Raw genomic sequence first — 18,043 nt, 5'->3', positions numbered from 1 at the left:
TACCATAATATTACTTGACAATGGTCTCAAACAATATTATTGTGTATCACAATAACTTCTGGGACAATTTTCATCTAGTAAAACTTGTTATGATGACAGGCCTTTAACTATCCAGCCCCATGTTGGGTCGGACTAAAAGCTGGAGGAGAATTCTGGAGCGGAGTGCTGCTTATATGGGAAATTTTAAATGCAGGCCCACATAATCCGATACTCAATTTTTTATATTCAATATAAATATCGGAAAGGGACACCCCTAGATGAAAGTTCCATGAAATGCTGAGAAATCGGGATGCTGGAGAGAAACGCTCACCTGCTGTCTGTGTCCAAACCCACAAAATCCTTCTTTTCAAAAGGCACGCAGAGCAGCTGAATCTTGTCACCGGACTTATCCGTGGCCCGGTCCAACCGCTTGGACTCCAGGACGATAAATATGGACTCCACAAAGTCCTCGACCCTCCGCTCTACGTCGGAGCACTCCTCGAAGCCCGGGTAGAAGGCCACGTCGGTGCGCTGCTGCTCGGCGATCTCCCCCTGCAGGCCGAACACCAGCAGGCGCGAGTCGTACAGGGTGGAGCTGTACACCTCCTTCTGGCCGTGGAAGCGCTCGGCGGTCTGCGGCCAGTCCTTGGCCGAGTTGCACGTGGTGACGCAGATGAGGCCCACCACTTTGCGATGCGTCTGGAAGTCGCCCCACTCGTTGTTCTCGGGAAGGTAGTGGTGGCGGTAGCGAATGTAGAGGAGCCGCTGGGAGTCGCGGATGTTCACCTGGCTCACGCTGGCGATGCGCTGGTAGATCTTGAAGAACTGGTCCTGGGGCACGATGCCCACCGGCTGGACCACCACCAGCACCGTCTGGTGGTCCTCGGCACACTGCATGTAGTCTGGGACGCTCATCGTCAGGCTGAGCTACACCTGGGAGGAACAGCGAAACTCATTCGTTTTAACCAACCTAAACCTCAATCACTCTTAACATGGCATCGACTCAGTTTGTAAAAAGCATTTCCTTCCTTATAGCTTTTTTTGTGTGTGGATTCTCAAATCACAACTGTTTTAATTAATATGTTTTAGTCTAGTTTAGATTTGACAAGTCTCAGAATTATAAGCTAAAGTTCAGAGTCTTTTTAAGTAATGAAAGAGTCCTGTGCTGGTTTCCAGAAGCTGCGCGTCGCTCAAGGGAAGAAATCCCAGAGTTCCCATTGAAACTCCCTGATGATTCACCTGCTGTTGTCTTTTTCTGCTAAAAAGGTAACGTGGCTGGTAAAAGTGACCGCTGGAAACACATTGCACCGGGCAAGTGCGATTAAAAATAATAATAACCAGGAACAGGATGTCATTTTGTGAGCTTTTGTATCATGTCAGCAAACAGCATCTATTCAGTGATATTCTGCTACCAATTACAAGACTCAACTAGCTTAGCTTAGCTGCTTAATAAAAGCAGACCCAGCAAACCGCTGATAAAAAGCAACATTATAGAAGGAAGAAAAGCAGGACATGTATGTGAATATAAGTCTGGCCACATGCATCGCTTTAAATGAGCAACATTATTTATTAATTGATATTACCTCAGCTGTTGTCTGTCAAAATTTACAGCTTCCGTCTTCGAGCCACAGTTTACCAACATCCGGTGAAGCAGTAGCAAAACATCCGGGAATATTTTCAAACTAAAAGCCTCAAACACGGTCGAAGGTTTCGTCAGTGGCACTAAGGCCTTTTTATTTATTTCTATATCGGGCATATATTAATTATATCAAAAAGGGACACCAGGAAGATGGCTGTTGCTTCTTTTGTGGGATATGTGTAAGAAATGTGGGCTGAGTTCTGTTCATTTTAAAACATTTGATAAACAAAAAGAGAGACGCAAACAAAAAAGAAGACACCCCCGAATGAAATGCAGCAAACAAAAAGTGTTGAAAACGGAAGTGCTCCAGACCACTAGGGGGAGTCAAAGAAAATAGTATTCATTTCTATGGGACCAGATGCAAGATTCAGAGAGATACCTTTACTTTCTTTCAAGTTTCTTTCTCTGAATCTTGCATCTGGTCCCATTTTTGTTTGCTGCATTTTATTCGCTTTTTGCTTGCCGCATTTAATTTGTGCGCGTGTTTTTTTTTGTTTGCATGTTTTCTCTTTTGCTGCGCATTTGCACCTGTCGGCCACCGTAGTAAAGCAGTTTGAATTGCCTTGTTGTTGAAATCTGATATACAAATAACGACATTTTAGGAGTGTATGTAAAAGTCTAGGATCAAGTTACACCTTTTGAGTTGAATTAATTTTATGTTCTCGTTTGAGATGAACCTGTGTTCCACACTTAGTTGTATTTGTTCTCAGAAATTATTTCAGAATGTACTTTTAATCTTAAAGTCAGTATCCTGGAATGCACAATAAGTTATGGTGACTTCCTTCAGAATTATCAAGAATTGAAATAGTACAAAGTTTACATATGGACCCAGTTTTTTGGTGTAGTGAAGACACAGTAAAACTACACAAGTTTTCCCTTACAAGCCAATTAAAAAGGAAAATCAGATGTAGCATTCTCCTTTCAGTTAGAAACAGCCAACCAAAACTGCACATTTAAATGAATCAAAATCCCATATAATCAATAATCCAAACAGATTGATTTAACTCTTTTATTTTAATGCATAAATCACTTCTCACAATCTTCTTGGAAGACAACCGCTTTTAAGTTCGTATTTTCTTCATTTTTTGTTTTGGCCAAGAGGAATTGGTCCAAAAAGCAACGCAGGAGCTCAGAATGGAATGTCTAAAGAATGATTCAGTGAGTATACATCAATAACAGGCAAACATCTACAATACAATAAACAATCATTGTGAGAGGAAATCACAAGGGACAGCTTAACAGATGCAATGAAGGCAGGGGGGTGCAAACATCTTGACGAAATCCTGCAAAATGAGCTTTTTTAAATTTTATTTCAACCAAGTGATTCAGGGAATAAATGCAACAACACCAATGGAATGTGTTGAATGTTCCCAAAGTTCCATAAGACTGAGTTATGATAACCAAAATGTAAACCTTTCAGCATGAAATACTCCCTTCTTGTTATTGATTGGCATCTTTTGCCCAGTCAGTAAGACGCAGCAGCTACAGAAACCAGGTAAGTGACAGATAGAAGGAGAAGAGGGCAAGTCAATGCTAACACTGCAGTCATGATCCGCGTTAAGAGAACTGGTCTATTGGCACTAAGAGTGGAAGCCGGATGCAAACTTTAAGCAGATGTTTGAGATGTCAAACCAGAGGCCGTCTTTTAAAAGTTTAACCTTTGGATCTGGTTAAGAAACCGAGTCAGAAAAACGGCGTTTCTTTGGTTGGTTGAGGGTTGCGTCAGTCATTGGTCTGTGTTATGAGTATGATGTAATAACATGGGTGAAGATGATTGGTCCAAAAACTGGTATATTTTTAAAAGTACAAAAGGAGTACTTGTAATAATACAGACTCAAGAATGCTGCAAATTCCGTATTTGTCTCGTTGGGTTAGCATTGGACTTCAAGCTAAATTGACTCCTTCAATTCTTAACGAATCTAAACCATTATTCTTTTAATACCTTGTAGTCCTTTCACTTCTAACCATCTTCAGTTAGAAGTTCAGTACTTACAAAGACTTCTGAGTGCAAACATTATTGTGTTTTAATTACAGATGGAATAGATAGTTTCTCATTTGATTGTTGATTGGATTCATTAGTATACCCGATTACTACACACTGATTCCTTTGGGGTTTGGAGTTCCTTCATAACAGTAGTCTAACATATATAAAGATCTGAAAACAACAAAAAAAGAAATCAGATTAAGACAAACTTTGCAGTTAAGGGGGAACGTGTGACTTCTGATTGGTTGGATTAGAGATATTTGGCATTCTTCGTTATGGCATAAAAAGTGGGCAGACGGCGTCAGTGGTGGACAGTGACATAGTGGAGGTCCTCCAACATGATGTGGGGAGAAAAGGGAAGTGGTTGGAGGTGATGGAGGTTTAGAAGGGCGGGTCGACGTCCCACTGTCCTCATGCCAGTTTCAGAAATTGTTCCACTGTATCGGCTTCCACTGCCTCTGAAAACATCTCGTAGTTCTGTGGAGGAGAGAAGAAAGGATCTCAAAAAGGCAAATCAGAAATGTTAACAGTTAAACACTGGCCTGAGGTGACCGCCAGAGATAAAGGTAGATGTATATATGGTTTTTATACCGATGTGTGTTTTCCTCACCCCACAGTACTGGTCTTCATTGAAGAACTGGGGAGGGGCCGCAGAGGGGTCCCCTGCTTTGCTTCTCATTTCGTCCCGGAGTTCGCCACCCACGGAGATGTCGATGAGCTCGTACCGGATGCTTTTGCTTTCCAGGATCCGGATGACCTCCGCTTGTTGAGACTTGACCTGGGAAAAAAAACACGAGCTTCAGTCAGAAGTCCCGCCAGGCAGCACCATCTGGCACCCACCTACCTTCAGTAAGGAAGGATGGAGACTTCCAATACCTCCAATGTAGTCACAGGTGTTCAAACAAATGGTAAAAGTGATGTAAGCAATACCCCAGGTTTCCCTGAAAAAGCTGCAACTTTTTCACCCTTAATGTCTAGAACGTTGTCAACAAAACCAGGGTAAACTAACCATTTAGTCAATTTTCAAATCTGAAACAAGCATTTAAAACATCAATGGGAACCGAGATGTCTCTCTCTTCTATCTAATAACGGGCTTCAGGGAACAGTCTCAACTAAAAGCACTTTCAACGATTTTCAAACATTGTTTGTTTGGTTCCTCTATGAACAGTCCGCTGTCACTCTGGGTCACTAAGGAAGTTGGCTGTTCGAAAATGTGACCACACCTCAAAAAGCGGAACAAACTGCAAAAAGGTCACGCTGCTATGTGTTTTAGTTAGTTACATCCTCACACCAGTGGATGAGGGGGAAAGAGAAGCAGAGCTGTTGGTCACTTTATCCAGGAAGTTCCAAAAAAATCAGCTCTGGCTAATGAGTAAATGTAAATGGTTATTAGCTCAGCAAACGACTTTTATTTTTTTAAGGTTTTGGATATCATAGTGGCAGAGAAAAAGGAACAACTTCCAGAAACAGGACGGTTGGACAGATGCCGTAAAGCACATGAGAGGGTTAAAAAGTAATGAGCTCCTAATAGATACCAGATGGCAGATAGTCTGAAAGATGTACAGTGTTTTTCCTTTTTTTTAAAGTTGCTGCTGCATATGAAAAAATTATAGCAGTAATGTTTAATGGCTTTGACTTCTGGCAAGGAATCATTGCCAACATCCAGAAATTACAGATATTAACACAAAGCATTTTTAATTCAGTGATACTGTATTTATGCCAAAGGTAAACTTCTATGATACAAGGATCCTCAAAGACTTGTTGTGGAAAGTGATGCTGTAAGTAGAAAGCGTCTCCACTAGCAGTCAGTCACCTAACCTGATGAAACCTCTGACTGAAGACTGTTGCTGTATGCAGTGTTTGACTAAATGTTTGAGCACAACTTTTGAGAAAAAATATAGCTTCAATATGTCATATTTTTATATTTGTGTTTCATGCCTTTATAGTTATGTAGGTATGACATCCACATTGTGAGTCACAAACTTTTAATAAAGTTTATTACAGCCTACTTATGGGTTTTATTTTGGTGCAACACCCCAAGATCATCATTGGTTACCATTTAGCCCTCTTTAAAAACTTCCTGGACACACCCCTGTTCAGCAGTCTTACTAAAACTTGTCAGTGTGTAGCGTAATAATTATTGATTGTTGTTTGGCTAAATTAAGTCAAGTTGTTTCCGCATCATCATGAAATATTTTATTTGCAGATATAGGTCTTAGCAATTCAAGTTATTGACATGTTGAACACATTTAGTACCAACATTCCTTGCAAATTTCTGTAATACAAATGAAAGAATGTGCTTGTATGTTGCTCTTCTGACAAAAAATATACAAGCAAGAATAAAAAGAATACGTTTTTTGTTGTTGTTGTTTTCTGCAACAAAAACTGCAGCCTAATTCGGCTACCGCAATTTTACAGGAGGTGCCAAGTGAAGTGACCAACTACAGTAACAACGTTAAGTAGCTGGAATATGCATATTGATAATATGTTTGCTTCTTAAACAATCGGCCGTTCTTATTGCTGCTCAATGTGTTTCACGTGTCAGACTTTATAAGTACACATTATTTGGACAGAATCGTGTTACTGTCGTTGAGTTGAGCTACGCAGGGAGCTTAAAGTGACAAGTTTTTGAATGAGGTTTGGTGCAGAGCTCACAGCGGATACATGTGCTCACGAGCCAGATATTTTGTCAAGTCGCGCGAACCTGAGTGACCGTGTTTCACAACCACTGTCCGAACAAAGTTTTGTGGCGAATAGTGAACAAATACCGCCTGCTAATTTGTTGGGGGGGAAACAAACAGCCAACCAAGCTCATGAATTCAGGTGGAAAAATAAAGACACCTGCCGCTAATTGCCATTACAATTAGGTGTTAATGAACAATAAGTGCCGAGAAGATACATAAAGCTGACATTAAATGAATGATGCAAAAAGCGTTTAAGTGCATAGGCCCGCTGCACTGTTAGTCAGGAGGAAGCTATTACAGACAGGGTGCTGGGTGTGTCCGTCAGACTGAACCATTGTTAGCAGCTCCAGTCGGAGCTCAATACTCACATTCAGCGGTAAACTGGTACATTTGGCCGACTTACCGTCCGCGAGGCGGTGACGGTGGTGTAATAGACCCTGACGCTCATCGCTGCAGGTTCTGAGTGACACTTTCTTGATGCGTCCGCTGCTTGCAAATAGCTCTCACTCACTGGCGTCAAGATGAACCGGGATAGCTCACACCGGAAGACGGCAATGCCACGACCCCTTTCAAAATAATGGTTCAATTAGGGCCAAAAAAGACAGTATAACAAGTATTAGTATACAAATGTTATTAGAAAATAATAATTGTACATACTGGAAATTTTAAGTAATTATATGTTAAAATAATCATTACTTATATATATATATATATATATATATATATATATAAAATAAAATAAAATTCCCTTCTCACCCACGGCGGGTGGTTCTTATCCTCTGAGCTCGGGTCCTCTACCAGAGGCCTGGGAGCTTGAGGGTTCTGCGCAGTATCTTGGCTGTGCCAAGGACTGCACATTTCTGGATTGAGATGTCTGATGTTGTTCCTGGGATCTGTTGTAGCCATTGGTCCAGTTTGGGGGTGACTGCCCCGAGGGCCCCGATGACCACAGGCACCACTGTGGTCTTCACCTTCCAGGCCCTCTCCAGTTCCTCCCTGAGGCCCTGGTATTTCTCTAGTTTCTCGTGCTCCTTTTTCCTGATGTTGCAGTCGCTTGGTATTGCTACATCTACCACAACAGCTTTCCTCTGTTGTTTATCCACTACGACAGAGGATAAACAACGGTTGGTTCGCCATTACCATTTTGTCTGTCTGGATCTGGAAGTCCCACAGGATCTTAGCTCTGGCGTTCTCCGCCACCTTTGGGGGTGTTTCCCACTTTGATCTCGGGGTTTCCAGTCCATATTCTGCACAGATGTTTCTGTACACTATGCCTGCAACTTGGTTATGTCGTTCCATGTACGCTTTCCCTGCCAGTATCTTGCACCCTGCTGTTATGTGCTGGACTGTCTCAGGGGCCTCCTTGCACAACCTACACCTTGGGTCTTGTCTGGTGTGGTATATCTGGGCCTCTATTGCTCTGGTGTTTAGGGCCTGTTCCTGGGGAGCCAGGATGAGGGCCTCTGTGCTGTCCTTGAGTCCAGCTTTTTCCAGCCATTGGTAGGATTTACTGATATCAGCCACTTGGGTTATTTGCTGGTGGTACATCCCATGTAGGGGCTTGTCCTGCCATGATGGTATCTCTGGCACCTCAACCTCCGTTCCCTGTTGTCTGAGATATTCACTGAGCACATTGTCTGTTGAGGCTTTGTCCCTGATGTATTTATGGATCTTAGTTGTTTCGTCCTGGACTGTGGTTCTCACACTCACTAGTCCTCTGCCTCCTTCCTTGCGACTCGTGTACAGTCTCAGGGTGCTGGATTTGGGATGGAATCCTCCATGCATTGTTAGTAGTTTTCTAGTCTTAATATCAGTGGCTTTTATCTCCTCCTTTGGCCAGCTAATTATTCCAGCAGGGTATCTGATTACTGGCAGGGCATAGCTGTTTATTGCGCGGATTTTGTTCTTGCCATTGAGCTGGCTTCTCAGGACTTGCCTTATTCGTTGGAGGTATTTAGCTGTGGCTCCTTTCCTTGTGACCTCATCGAGGTTGCCATTTGCTTGTGGTATACCTAGGTACTTGTAACTGTCCTCTATGTCTGCTATTGTTCCTTCTGGGAGTGAGACCCCTTCTGTATATATATACATATGTATGCAGATATAGGTCTATATATATATATATTCTATATATATATATCAAGTGATACACACTATACACACACATATAGTAGACCTCCTGTCCACTGCATGACTTTTTCCAAGCGTTCTTACAATATGAACTTTTAGAAGAACACCTCTCAGCAACAGAGCCTTCCTCTGCAAACAGATTAAACAAATCAAAAACCAAGTGAGGCTTAAAATTGCTCAACAATTCAGCGTGGAATATGGGAGTAAACATGATCCTGCCCAATGAACCCCCCAGCTTGACCTTTTCCACACATTTGAACTGTAATTGCGCACATAAGTGTTTCAGGCACCACATCATCAACACAATGACAAATATCCGGGAAGTGCTTTCTTGGTTTAATGCTTTGCATATTATTATTATTATTATTATTATTATTATTATTATTATTATTATTATTATTATTATTATTATTATTATTATTATTATTATTATTGTTGCCTCATTGCATTTACTGAGCTGAAATGAAATGTAATGATCAGAGGTGAGGCCGGTGGTCTGACTCCCACTGAGTCATGCAGGAAGAATCTGGGACAGAGTCCAATGTTCCCGTAATTCATCTGATTCAGGGATTTAGGTGAATAGCAGAGCCTAACCTGCATGGACCGGGCCATGCCAGCAAACAGAAGGACAATTACTATAGACGGCAAAAATTGACTACCATTTTCAATAAATACATTGCTTCAGGTTTACCTTTAACAACGCAAAACACATGGAGACCAATGAGACAGTGGTATGTCTAGTGTAGTAATATTCTCATCAAACACTGGGGGGCAGCAGAAGGCTATTTCTTCCAAAACTGACTGTTTAATTTACCGACTGCTTTTGTGTCTTTCTTTTTTTCAAACTAAGATCTTCAAACTACTGATTACAAATGAAGATTGTATTTATTGAGGGGGGAAAAACATTCTCAACAGTACGAAGTTGCAAACTGACATGAAGTAGGTGGAAAGATCCAAAAAGCAACCGTTCAAGGGCCAATTTACTGAAATTAAAGATCAGATGAGAAACAAAGACATAGATATTTATCAGCGTGGGAAGAATTTTGTTGCCTCTAAGGCTTTTGGACTGCAGTGAACCTGAGAGCCATTATTTACAAATGAGAAAACCACAAACAGTAGTGAATCTTCATAGGAGCGAAGTGGAAAAGTTACTCCAAGGAAGCGCCCACAACCCAACCAGGAGGCTGAAGGCCTCACTGGCTCTGTGTTTGTGATTCAATAATAAGAAAGAGACTGGACACAAAAATCCCATCCATGAAAGGTTTTTGCGCCATAAATTAAAATTACAAAATACTTTATTGATTCCAGAGGGAAATTAAATGTTGTAGCTCATTAATCCAGATTCTTCACACACACAAACACACAGTTGGCCAAAACTAAAAAAAACACAAAATCCTTTTGTCACATATTCCAGAATGACATCTTGATAATCCCAAAGATTCATTAGTCCACAGATGACAGAAAATAATAGTCCTACAATACAGGAGCATGTTGGGAAAGATGGGTAAAAAACAGTCGTTTCCAGGCTAAATTGGGAGACTTGACAGGCATTACATGTGACTTAACTCTTACTTAGCATTTTATGAAAAGTTCTTAAACCAGAAAAAAATGACTGCAATTAGAATCAAGAATTGTGCTCCCCACATGGAGAAATGTCGGTCATCAGTTTGTGGCCTTTATCTCAAACACACTTAAGTTATGTTGCTCCAAAACACACCAACAAGGTCACCTCTGCACGGTGTGTGTGATCTTAGAAAATGTTTGATAACCGTTTCACAGAAAACAAAAGCATCTAGTAGTAAAAACACACATTTAGTCTAAACTGGACATCAAACAAAAGGAACCAATTTCAGCTCTAGAACTTTCCTTGCCACGACTTATGTTCACAAATTCATAATGTAGCAGGAAGAATTCAACATGCCCTGTAATATATCCTTCAAGCAACATCAGCCCTGGTGGAAAACGCTTGTATAATTGCCAGTGGATACCCTCTTGTTAAATATTTACCGAGTTGGACCCTGCCATCGTTTGATATGGATAGAGTTCATTCACCTACGTGGCTGTTGGGAGGCAACCTGCTTTGAAGAAACGGTCAGGCTATCTCCGGTTCTGACTCAGGCAACTGCAGTTTCCACACTGGAGCCACAACTTACCAATCAAACCAGAACCCTGTAGTTAGAAGAAGCATATTTCTTTCTGTTTGAGAGTTAACTTTACAAACCTTTGAGACTGCGACCAATTTGTTGTATTGCCTCGTAACATTCTGTATAAGGCCAGGGTTCTTAACTGGAAATGTTTCCTCACGGGTTGGAGTGAGCCTCTACTTCTGGAGTAGGAAGAATTTCTGAGCCCGTAGTCTCAAGGAATCCGGAGAACAAAAGGAGCTCATAGTGAAGTCATTTTAGGAAAACTCCTGGAAAATGTTAGGAAATTCTAAGATTTTCCTTAGAATTTCACCTCGATTAGATAAATGTTATTCACAAAGCACTTCAGGCCTCAAGGGAACTCCTAAATAGAGCCGAAAGGTCATGTGAGCATGTGAGCCCTGCCTAATACCCTTTGCCTAGAAAGTCTGATTTGCTTGGGGAGGTGTGAATAGGCTATCGAACTCTGACGCGGACAAAAAAAGTGGACTATGGTGCAGGGCATTCTGGTGAAGTACAACCAGAGTTAACATGTCACGCACTAGCAGAAGAAATGGTTAGTTTGTTTTGTTTTGTTTCGTTTTGGGGTTTTTTGCCAAAGACAAAAGAGCGATCTTACAACCGCTAAAATCTGATGCCACTCCATTTTTGTTCACATTCTGTAAGGAAAAAAATATTGCTGACTGTAATTCAGGTTTTTGTGCTGATTCCGTCAGCAGTTCATGGTGCAGCGCCACCACAGGCCAGGGGGGGAGCAGGTTTTCTGAAGGGTTTGGTCCGTGGGACACAGTTCAGTGTGAAAGCTAATTGCACCAGCTGAAAATGTAACAAATGTTGCAAATTTGGTCCTCTGTCCCGTTTGGTTTTCCTTCCTCATTTTATGTCAGCCATATTGCCAGACTAAACAACCTTATACAAGGAGGCAATCAGTGGATTGCAGACAGCTGAGCGATCACACCAACATCAAACAGATGACGTGGTATGGCGAGAATCCGTGACAAATCAATATAATGATGAGGCTGTAAATAAGGTGCAATAAGACGTGTGGAAAAGGCAGCACCTTTTTTAATGGTCCACTGGAACCTGATGCGAAGCCTTTTCAGCTGTTCGGCTGAAACTGCTGCTTGGGTTTTGATGTTTTATTGTTGCATCACAGCTGAGGAGAAAAGCTAGATGGGTTGACTTAACATGAGCCAACAGCCATACAAATAGCCTACTACAAAGTTGCCATGGGAATCAGAGAGGGGTCAGAAAACATTGCTTTTAGAGGAAATCACCTAGGTGATGGATACAAACATTGTATTCCTGACCCTGCTCGCCTCCATTTTTCCAAAGGAAACCACCTAACCGCTCAAATGTAACAGACTTTCAACTGTTATCAGGTCCATCACATCCCTTTAAAAAGCTCTCTGTAAAATATGTAAATAACTGAAATGCTGCTTACAGTAACATTTGATATGAGATTACCATTGAGAGCAATTAACCAGCAACTGATTCTTTTAGAAAAACCTATGAGGTTTGGTATTTGATTTGTGTCAAATGATAATTACAGTTTAATTTTCTAAACAAATGAGTCAACTTAAGTTTCTAGAACAAGACTGCATGTGTGTTATATTGCATTTTAAAGACTGCAGTGAAGAAGCGTGTTGAAAGGATGTTATATCTTATCTCATACCAGGGCTATGGTGAAGGACTGCTGTACCTAGAAACATTTCTGAACTTCTTACTGAACATGCAGCTTTCTACATCTGATAAGCTTATTTTCTAAAATATTACGTTTTATCGTTGCTGTTCATTGGTAGAGCATTCTTTTCGTGGCCTAGCATTGTACACCGCAGGCTACAGGAGCAAAACAAAAGAAACCATCAGGCAGTCAGGGAACTAGTCCAGACATGTCTTGTAATCTCAGATTAGAAAAGAACCAGAGTTATGTAGTGATTGAGAAAGAGGAGCTGGTGGTGAAGAGTCAGATCAAACCTCACATTTGTAAAACAGATGCAGAGGCAACACAAAGTACCACAGTGTATCAGAGTTTTACTAAGCACTCAAGGGAAACAGAGAAAATACAAAAGGCACAGTACAGCTCTTTAGACATTATACAGGTTGTAATATGTTAACAAAAAAAGGCACGTTTATTTTGTAATACAATAAATCCCTCATGACCATCACAGGAGATAGTTCAGAAATGTTAAAGTTGTTGTTAGTGTCTGCCCGGCAGAATGTAACTCTACTGGTGTCTTCATTTACCATAGATCCCGGTGAGTTGTTTCTGGAGGCTGAAGCTAACATAATAATTTAGAGTTCCATGGAAAAATCTGCGACTTCTGAACTGCGAATATGCCGGGATCCACTGTAATCGGGATTCTACTAAATGAAGATACCAATAGAGGCATCTACTGAAGATATAAGCCTTTTAACTTCTTACCAGATCTGACTTCAAAATGACTCAACCATCCCCTCCGTGACAAAATACATTCAATGTTGGCAGAAAGAAAATTCCATCTAAATGATATGAAATCGTGATCTTCATGGAACAACGTACAAACACTCACAAAAAAATAACAGGATATAAACCTCAGATTGACAGTGGAAAACATTTTAAGGTGCCATTTCAGAGATTTAAAACCTACATCGATAAAACAACGAGAGCTTAAATCCTTAAGCTTCAGCTTCAAGTGATTGGCCACCCCACATCGTCTGATGACGTTTTGTGGAAAACAGGGGAAATGCCTTTTTAAAAGCAACATTCAATCAGTGCTGCCTTATTAAGACTGACACAAAACAGAGCATTAACTTCTCAGAGCAAAACTATTTATATTTTCAGCTTTATTTTTTTCAAGAGGAATGTCACATCTCTGCTATCATTTGACCATACCCTATATTTAAACTGATCATCATAAAAACAAAAATATAGTGTCTCCTACTGTAAATAAAAAACTAAAAAATGTACATTTAATATGCTAAAAATAGCTACAGACCCAACTGGATTAGTCTATGAAGACTTAATTTTGGTGCACATACCAGTGATGTGTTTAGAAATGATTTCAGTCCAAACACCGTAGGCTCCAGAGGCACAGTGGGTGGCATCATGATTGGAATCAAAATGTAATCAGGCAGTTGCACAGTAGCATCAGTCATTAAAAACAGAATAGGAAGGTCACTAGTTAGAGGCTGCCTTGGATATCATTAAAAAAATGATGGTGGCTTAAAGCAGTGACATAAAGGGTTTGTGGTTGCATTGTACGATTAACATTCGTTCCTCCTTCATCTGCTCATGGAAGGAGATTAAACTAGGCGAGTCATGCAAACAGTGTTATGCAACCCAATGTTCAGCTCTTTTCCACTGCTACGCTCGACTTGACTCGGCTCAGCTTGGATCTACTCGACATTACTACTGAGTATTAAAGTCCAAAAGTAGCACGACGTGATCTGTATGTGACACCAACAGAACATGAGCAGAAAAACAATCTGCACCTTAAATCACAGTCTATGGTGTTGTTTTCAATGTTGCCAATTTCCTTAAAGTTCCTTAAACTACGCTCAGTGGCGTTGTGGGTCTTTACAAATGCCGGGTCTGATTAGTGGAAGGGAATCACTCTTGTGATACAACCAGTGACTTCCCAGGGTTTCACCCAGTGTATTGTAGGCTAACAGGTTTACAGTTGATGCATTGAACTTGTGTTGAAGCCAGGAGAGCGGACCAATTGCGTCGTTCCCACCCCCTGCGACTTGGCCTCCTGCCTAAGGTTTTTGTGCGGATCATGTGCGCCACCTTTCAATCAGAGGGCAACAGTCTTCTGATGTGTTTTCAGCACGACTCCACACGCTTAGCATCCCCAGCAAAGTAACTATTGAAAAAAGGGTTGGTATCATGTAACCATTACTAGTAGAGCCGAGTTGAGTCTCGCTGAGAAAGTGCTAGTGGAAAAAGACCATTAGACTCCATTTTGATCCTGTAACACTCCCAAATAGTTCTAGGATACATGCTCTGTGTCTTCCACTGCTGTTTTGAACAGACATTCTGGTGACTAGATAGTGATGCCACCCATCGCTTTTCTGCATGTGCACCAAATTATGCCCAAATAGGACCATTCCTTCAGAGCATTAAACAAGCTAAAAACTCAACAATGGCAGCTACACAGTTCCTATGTTTAGTTATAGCAGTACAGTGCAGTGGCAATGTAATGAGGCAGTGATATTACTATTTCAGTAATAAGTTAAAGAAATCTCAATAGAAATGCACACACAAAAAACCCCATCCTAGTCCAGTTTGTTAATAAAAGGAAATCCCTCCAGATATGTTGTTTTCTGTTAGGAAAGGCACTAAGATCCCAAGCTGACTACTTCTTTATTTTAACTTCAGTTTGAAGTCAAGAACATGTTTAACTTTCCTCAGCATGAAGGCCGTGATCAGTGCACATCCAACCAGTGTGAGCACATACAATCCCACAAAGAGAGCGGCATCATCGCTTTCATGCAGACGTAAATAAAGTTGCCCGCGGTGCACATAGTCCAAGTAGGAAGCATGGATTTGACAGAAAGTGCAGCAAGAGAGCAAAACATGGAACACCTGGTGACTTTGGCCCACAAAATCACACCGTCCAGGGAGGTAGCGCTCCAGCAGGGGGAAGGTGAAGAAGAAAGAGCAGCTGAGAAAGAATGCCACCTGACCGAAGTGGTAGGCGACCGCCAGATCATCGTTGGACCAAAGCAAGAGTCTCTTAGCCACGGGACTGCTATCCCACATATAGGCCAGCGCTGAGGGGACTACCTGGCACACCTTACGCACCCAACAAGGTCGGGTATGGTTGCAGTATTTCCCATAGCAACATCCAAGACAAGACAGACAGCTAAGGATGGTGGCAGTAGGCATGAAGAGTCCTCGCATGCTTCTGTGCATGGTCTCATCTACTGCATAGTAAAAGTGAACCACAGCACTGCCGTACTGGTACTGCGCTACCCCAACATAGTCCAGAAAGTAGAACAAGTAGTGACACAGCTCAGATTTTCCACCCAGCAGGTGAGCTAATACGCTGAATCCTGAGTAAGTTAGGGAAGACAGAACGAGGATGAGCAAGGGCCACGAATGATGGTCGTTGACAAAGTCCACCATGTCTGCAAGTTGGCGAAGCTTAACTAGAAGCAATAAAAAGGCAAGCAGGTGAGTCCAGACATTTATGGTCTCGTTATGGCGCTGGAACAGGGACAGGAAGTAGTAGCGCCAGCTCTGCTCGAGCGGTCTGTAACCCGTGGAGACGTAGCGTTCCCTGAAGTAGGCAGGAACCTCGGAGTCTGTGACGGTGCCGGGCATGGAGGGCGCCGCCTCGGTCAGCAGTCGGGGTACCTGCCGGATCTGCTGCCGGCTGATGAACACTCGCCCAATGCTTTCCATCACCATGGTCGCCATGGCTGCCTGTGCTGACGACAAAAGGGTGAACCCTGCAGAAAAGGGAGTCAATGTCATTTATATAAACACACTGATGTCTGCAACCTGCAGCTCCGGAGTCAAAAATGGCTCTGAATAACTCTGGTTTAAAATGATAATCAGCTAATGTTTTTAATAAAACTTTAATAACAAATACTGGTAAAAGCTTATTGTTTTCACTTAATAACTTGGTATTCCATGACAGAATCACACAAAAAATACTAGAGGTATTGTTTCTTTATCTTTTTTTTTATGTTGTTATTCAGTTAGAAATTGTCCTTTTTTTCATTTCCGTTTTCAATACATTTCAACATCCCACAGAAGGAAATGTACCCATCTTCTGTTCTGCAAATTTTTAAAATCTTATCTTTATCTTAAAATCTAAATCTAGAAATAAAATGGGGTACTTTAGAAAGGACAATTTCCCTGAAGCAGACATTTATCAAGTAAAAATTATGTTGTCTTTTTAAAAACAAGTCTTATTTAGCTGCACCAAAGTCAAATATGGTTTCTGGAAGTGTAAAGGTGGCTGAGCCCCACCCTAGAGTTTATTTCCTGACACATATATTACATAAAGCTAATTACAATTTATGATACTTAAGACTTCGTATTTGAAAGCTATTCTACCCTTTCAACTTTAGTCAAATTATAATCACAACCTTTTTATTGTAATTCTACGTGAACGACCAACACACATTGTGCAGTGGAATAGAAACGAGACACGGTTTTCAAATGTATTTACAAAGAAAAACGTGAAACGTGTGGCAAACGTTTATATTCAGTCCCGAGTCTTTGCTAAAGATTCTTTGTTGGATTTAGGTCTGGACTTTGGACACTGTTAGTGTAGATTTATCACATTAAATCCCATTCAATATTCAAATTTGTGGTTGTAACGTCATAAAAAAGATGGTGTGAAAACTTCGACATAGACTGTCTAGATTGAGTGCATAACGAAAACACCATTAATGAATGCTGTCTAATGAGTATGCCAAGCGTCCTGCGTACCTTCTGACGTCATTCCCAATTTTAATTGGCTGTCAGACACTCCGGAAACTGCCTGTTAACCTTGTTACCTCTAATGCCACCACTTAACCCCTCCTAGAGACCCCAGCTGATGGAAGTCGATCACTTGCATAGCCCATCACTGCGGTCTCCATGGTTACCACTTTCGGATCAGACTTTCCTTCAGGGTACTTGGTTATTATTTTGGTCATAAGAGAATTTTGAGCATTTTGGATTGAATTGTCTGTCGTAACAGCGGGTTAGGGGTTGTTATTGTTGCACGTAAACATTTAGGTGTCACGGAATCCATATTTCTCAAAATTGGACAGAAAATTGTTACATTTTTCAGCCTGGACAACCTAGCTACCAACCGATTCCAACTTTAAGCTAAAAACAGAATCGCATCCTCCAAGTAGATAAAAAATAATAATTTCGGTTAAAGAAACAAGACAATTGCCAGCAAGCCCCTCCTTTTGGCCACTACTTCGCTTTTTACTGGTTTGTTTTCTTACCTGTCAGCCAGGAGCTTGCTCGTGCGTGATAAAACAGTAACCCGTGAGGTGTGCCATCACATTAATGACACTTTAATGAGTAAAGAGCTGTGAAGTTCAGTCATAACCCACTCGGTAAATTATAACAGCTACTAAAACGACAGGTCCTGTTTAACAGAGCTCATTTAATAACCATATTTTTACCTTGTTGTCCTTCTTTCCGCAGCAGACTCTTTTTCTTCGCCCAGCCGCAGACAGACGACATTCAACAGATCAGGTCGTTAATGTGACAATTGTGCGCCAAGCTGCTTTCAACCTCCTCCCGGAAGTTTCCCTTCCTTTCTGCAACAATAAAAGCACAAATGTCTCCCTTGTTTTTCTGTCGTCCGTTCTCGGTCTGTTTATTAAACAAGCTCGTCTTTTAGTTATTTTGCCATATTAACGTTTTTAAAACGGCGGAGGAGTAAATTTAGCTCAGGTGAGGAAACTGTAACACCCTATTACATTTTTTTCGAGAAACGTTTGTTTGATTTTGAAAAACACACCGGAAAAGGTAATCTACTTGAGT

At 41.3% G+C, this 18,043-nt stretch overlaps 3 protein-coding genes across 4 annotated transcripts in view; all 3 read right to left on the bottom strand.

Moving 5' to 3' along the window:
- trappc9 (trafficking protein particle complex 9) overlaps positions 1 to 1,630 on the bottom strand; it is a 214,892-nt gene extending 213,262 nt beyond the window's left edge. For both annotated transcript variants that reach the window (XM_023345160.1, XM_023345161.1), the window contains exons 1-2: positions 1,563 to 1,630; positions 311 to 912 (exon numbers count right to left, since the gene is read on the bottom strand). In XM_023345160.1, the coding sequence (XP_023200928.1) occupies positions 311 to 894 (584 nt within the window). In that variant the 5' untranslated portion in view covers positions 895 to 912; positions 1,563 to 1,630. The remainder of the gene's footprint in view (positions 1 to 310; positions 913 to 1,562) is intronic.
- A 983-nt stretch (positions 1,631 to 2,613) lies between these two features.
- On the bottom strand, positions 2,614 to 6,830 carry LOC102236927 (SH3 domain-binding glutamic acid-rich-like protein 3). Its single transcript, XM_005806187.2, has 3 exons — positions 6,690 to 6,830; positions 4,213 to 4,380; positions 2,614 to 4,079 (listed from the first exon to the last, which is right to left on the bottom strand). Exons 1-3 carry the CDS (start codon positions 6,732 to 6,734, stop codon positions 4,014 to 4,016), a joined length of 279 nt encoding a protein of 92 aa, XP_005806244.1. The 5' UTR covers positions 6,735 to 6,830; the 3' UTR covers positions 2,614 to 4,013.
- A 5,741-nt stretch (positions 6,831 to 12,571) lies between these two features.
- LOC102216854 (membrane progestin receptor alpha-B-like) lies at positions 12,572 to 17,763 on the bottom strand. The gene is made up of 2 exons (XM_023345527.1): positions 17,680 to 17,763; positions 12,572 to 15,996 (listed from the first exon to the last, which is right to left on the bottom strand). Exons 1-2 carry the CDS (start codon positions 17,738 to 17,740, stop codon positions 14,906 to 14,908), a joined length of 1,152 nt encoding a protein of 383 aa, XP_023201295.1. The 5' UTR covers positions 17,741 to 17,763; the 3' UTR covers positions 12,572 to 14,905.
- Between the last annotated feature and the right edge of the window lie 280 nt (positions 17,764 to 18,043).

Source organism: Xiphophorus maculatus, chromosome 13 (assembly GCF_002775205.1).
Source record: "Xiphophorus maculatus strain JP 163 A chromosome 13, X_maculatus-5.0-male, whole genome shotgun sequence".
Taxonomy (NCBI): domain Eukaryota; kingdom Metazoa; phylum Chordata; class Actinopteri; order Cyprinodontiformes; family Poeciliidae; genus Xiphophorus; species Xiphophorus maculatus.
The sequence above is the reverse complement of the archived record's forward strand: the minus strand, read 5'-3'. Positions and strand labels throughout refer to the sequence as shown.

What these genes read in the sequence shown, in the direction of transcription:
- LOC102236927 (XM_005806187.2), bottom strand. Translation starts at nt 6,734, where the DNA reads ATGAGCGTCAGGGTCTATTACACCACCGTCACCGCCTCGCGGACG. An exon ending in CCGTCACCGCCTCGCGGACG is followed by an intron (nt 4,381 to 6,689) that starts GTAAGTCGGCCA and finishes TTTTTTTCCCAG; the next exon opens with GTCAAGTCTCAACAAGCGGA. An exon ending in ATGAAGACCAGTACTGTGGG is followed by an intron (nt 4,080 to 4,212) that starts GTGAGGAAAACA and finishes TCTCCTCCACAG; the next exon opens with AACTACGAGATGTTTTCAGA.
- LOC102216854 (XM_023345527.1), bottom strand. Translation starts at nt 17,740, where the DNA reads ATGTCGTCTGTCTGCGGCTGGGCGAAGAAAAAGAGTCTGCTGCGGAAA. An exon ending in GCGGAAAGAAGGACAACAAG is followed by an intron (nt 15,997 to 17,679) that starts GTAAAAATATGG and finishes CCTTTTCTGCAG; the next exon opens with GGTTCACCCTTTTGTCGTCA.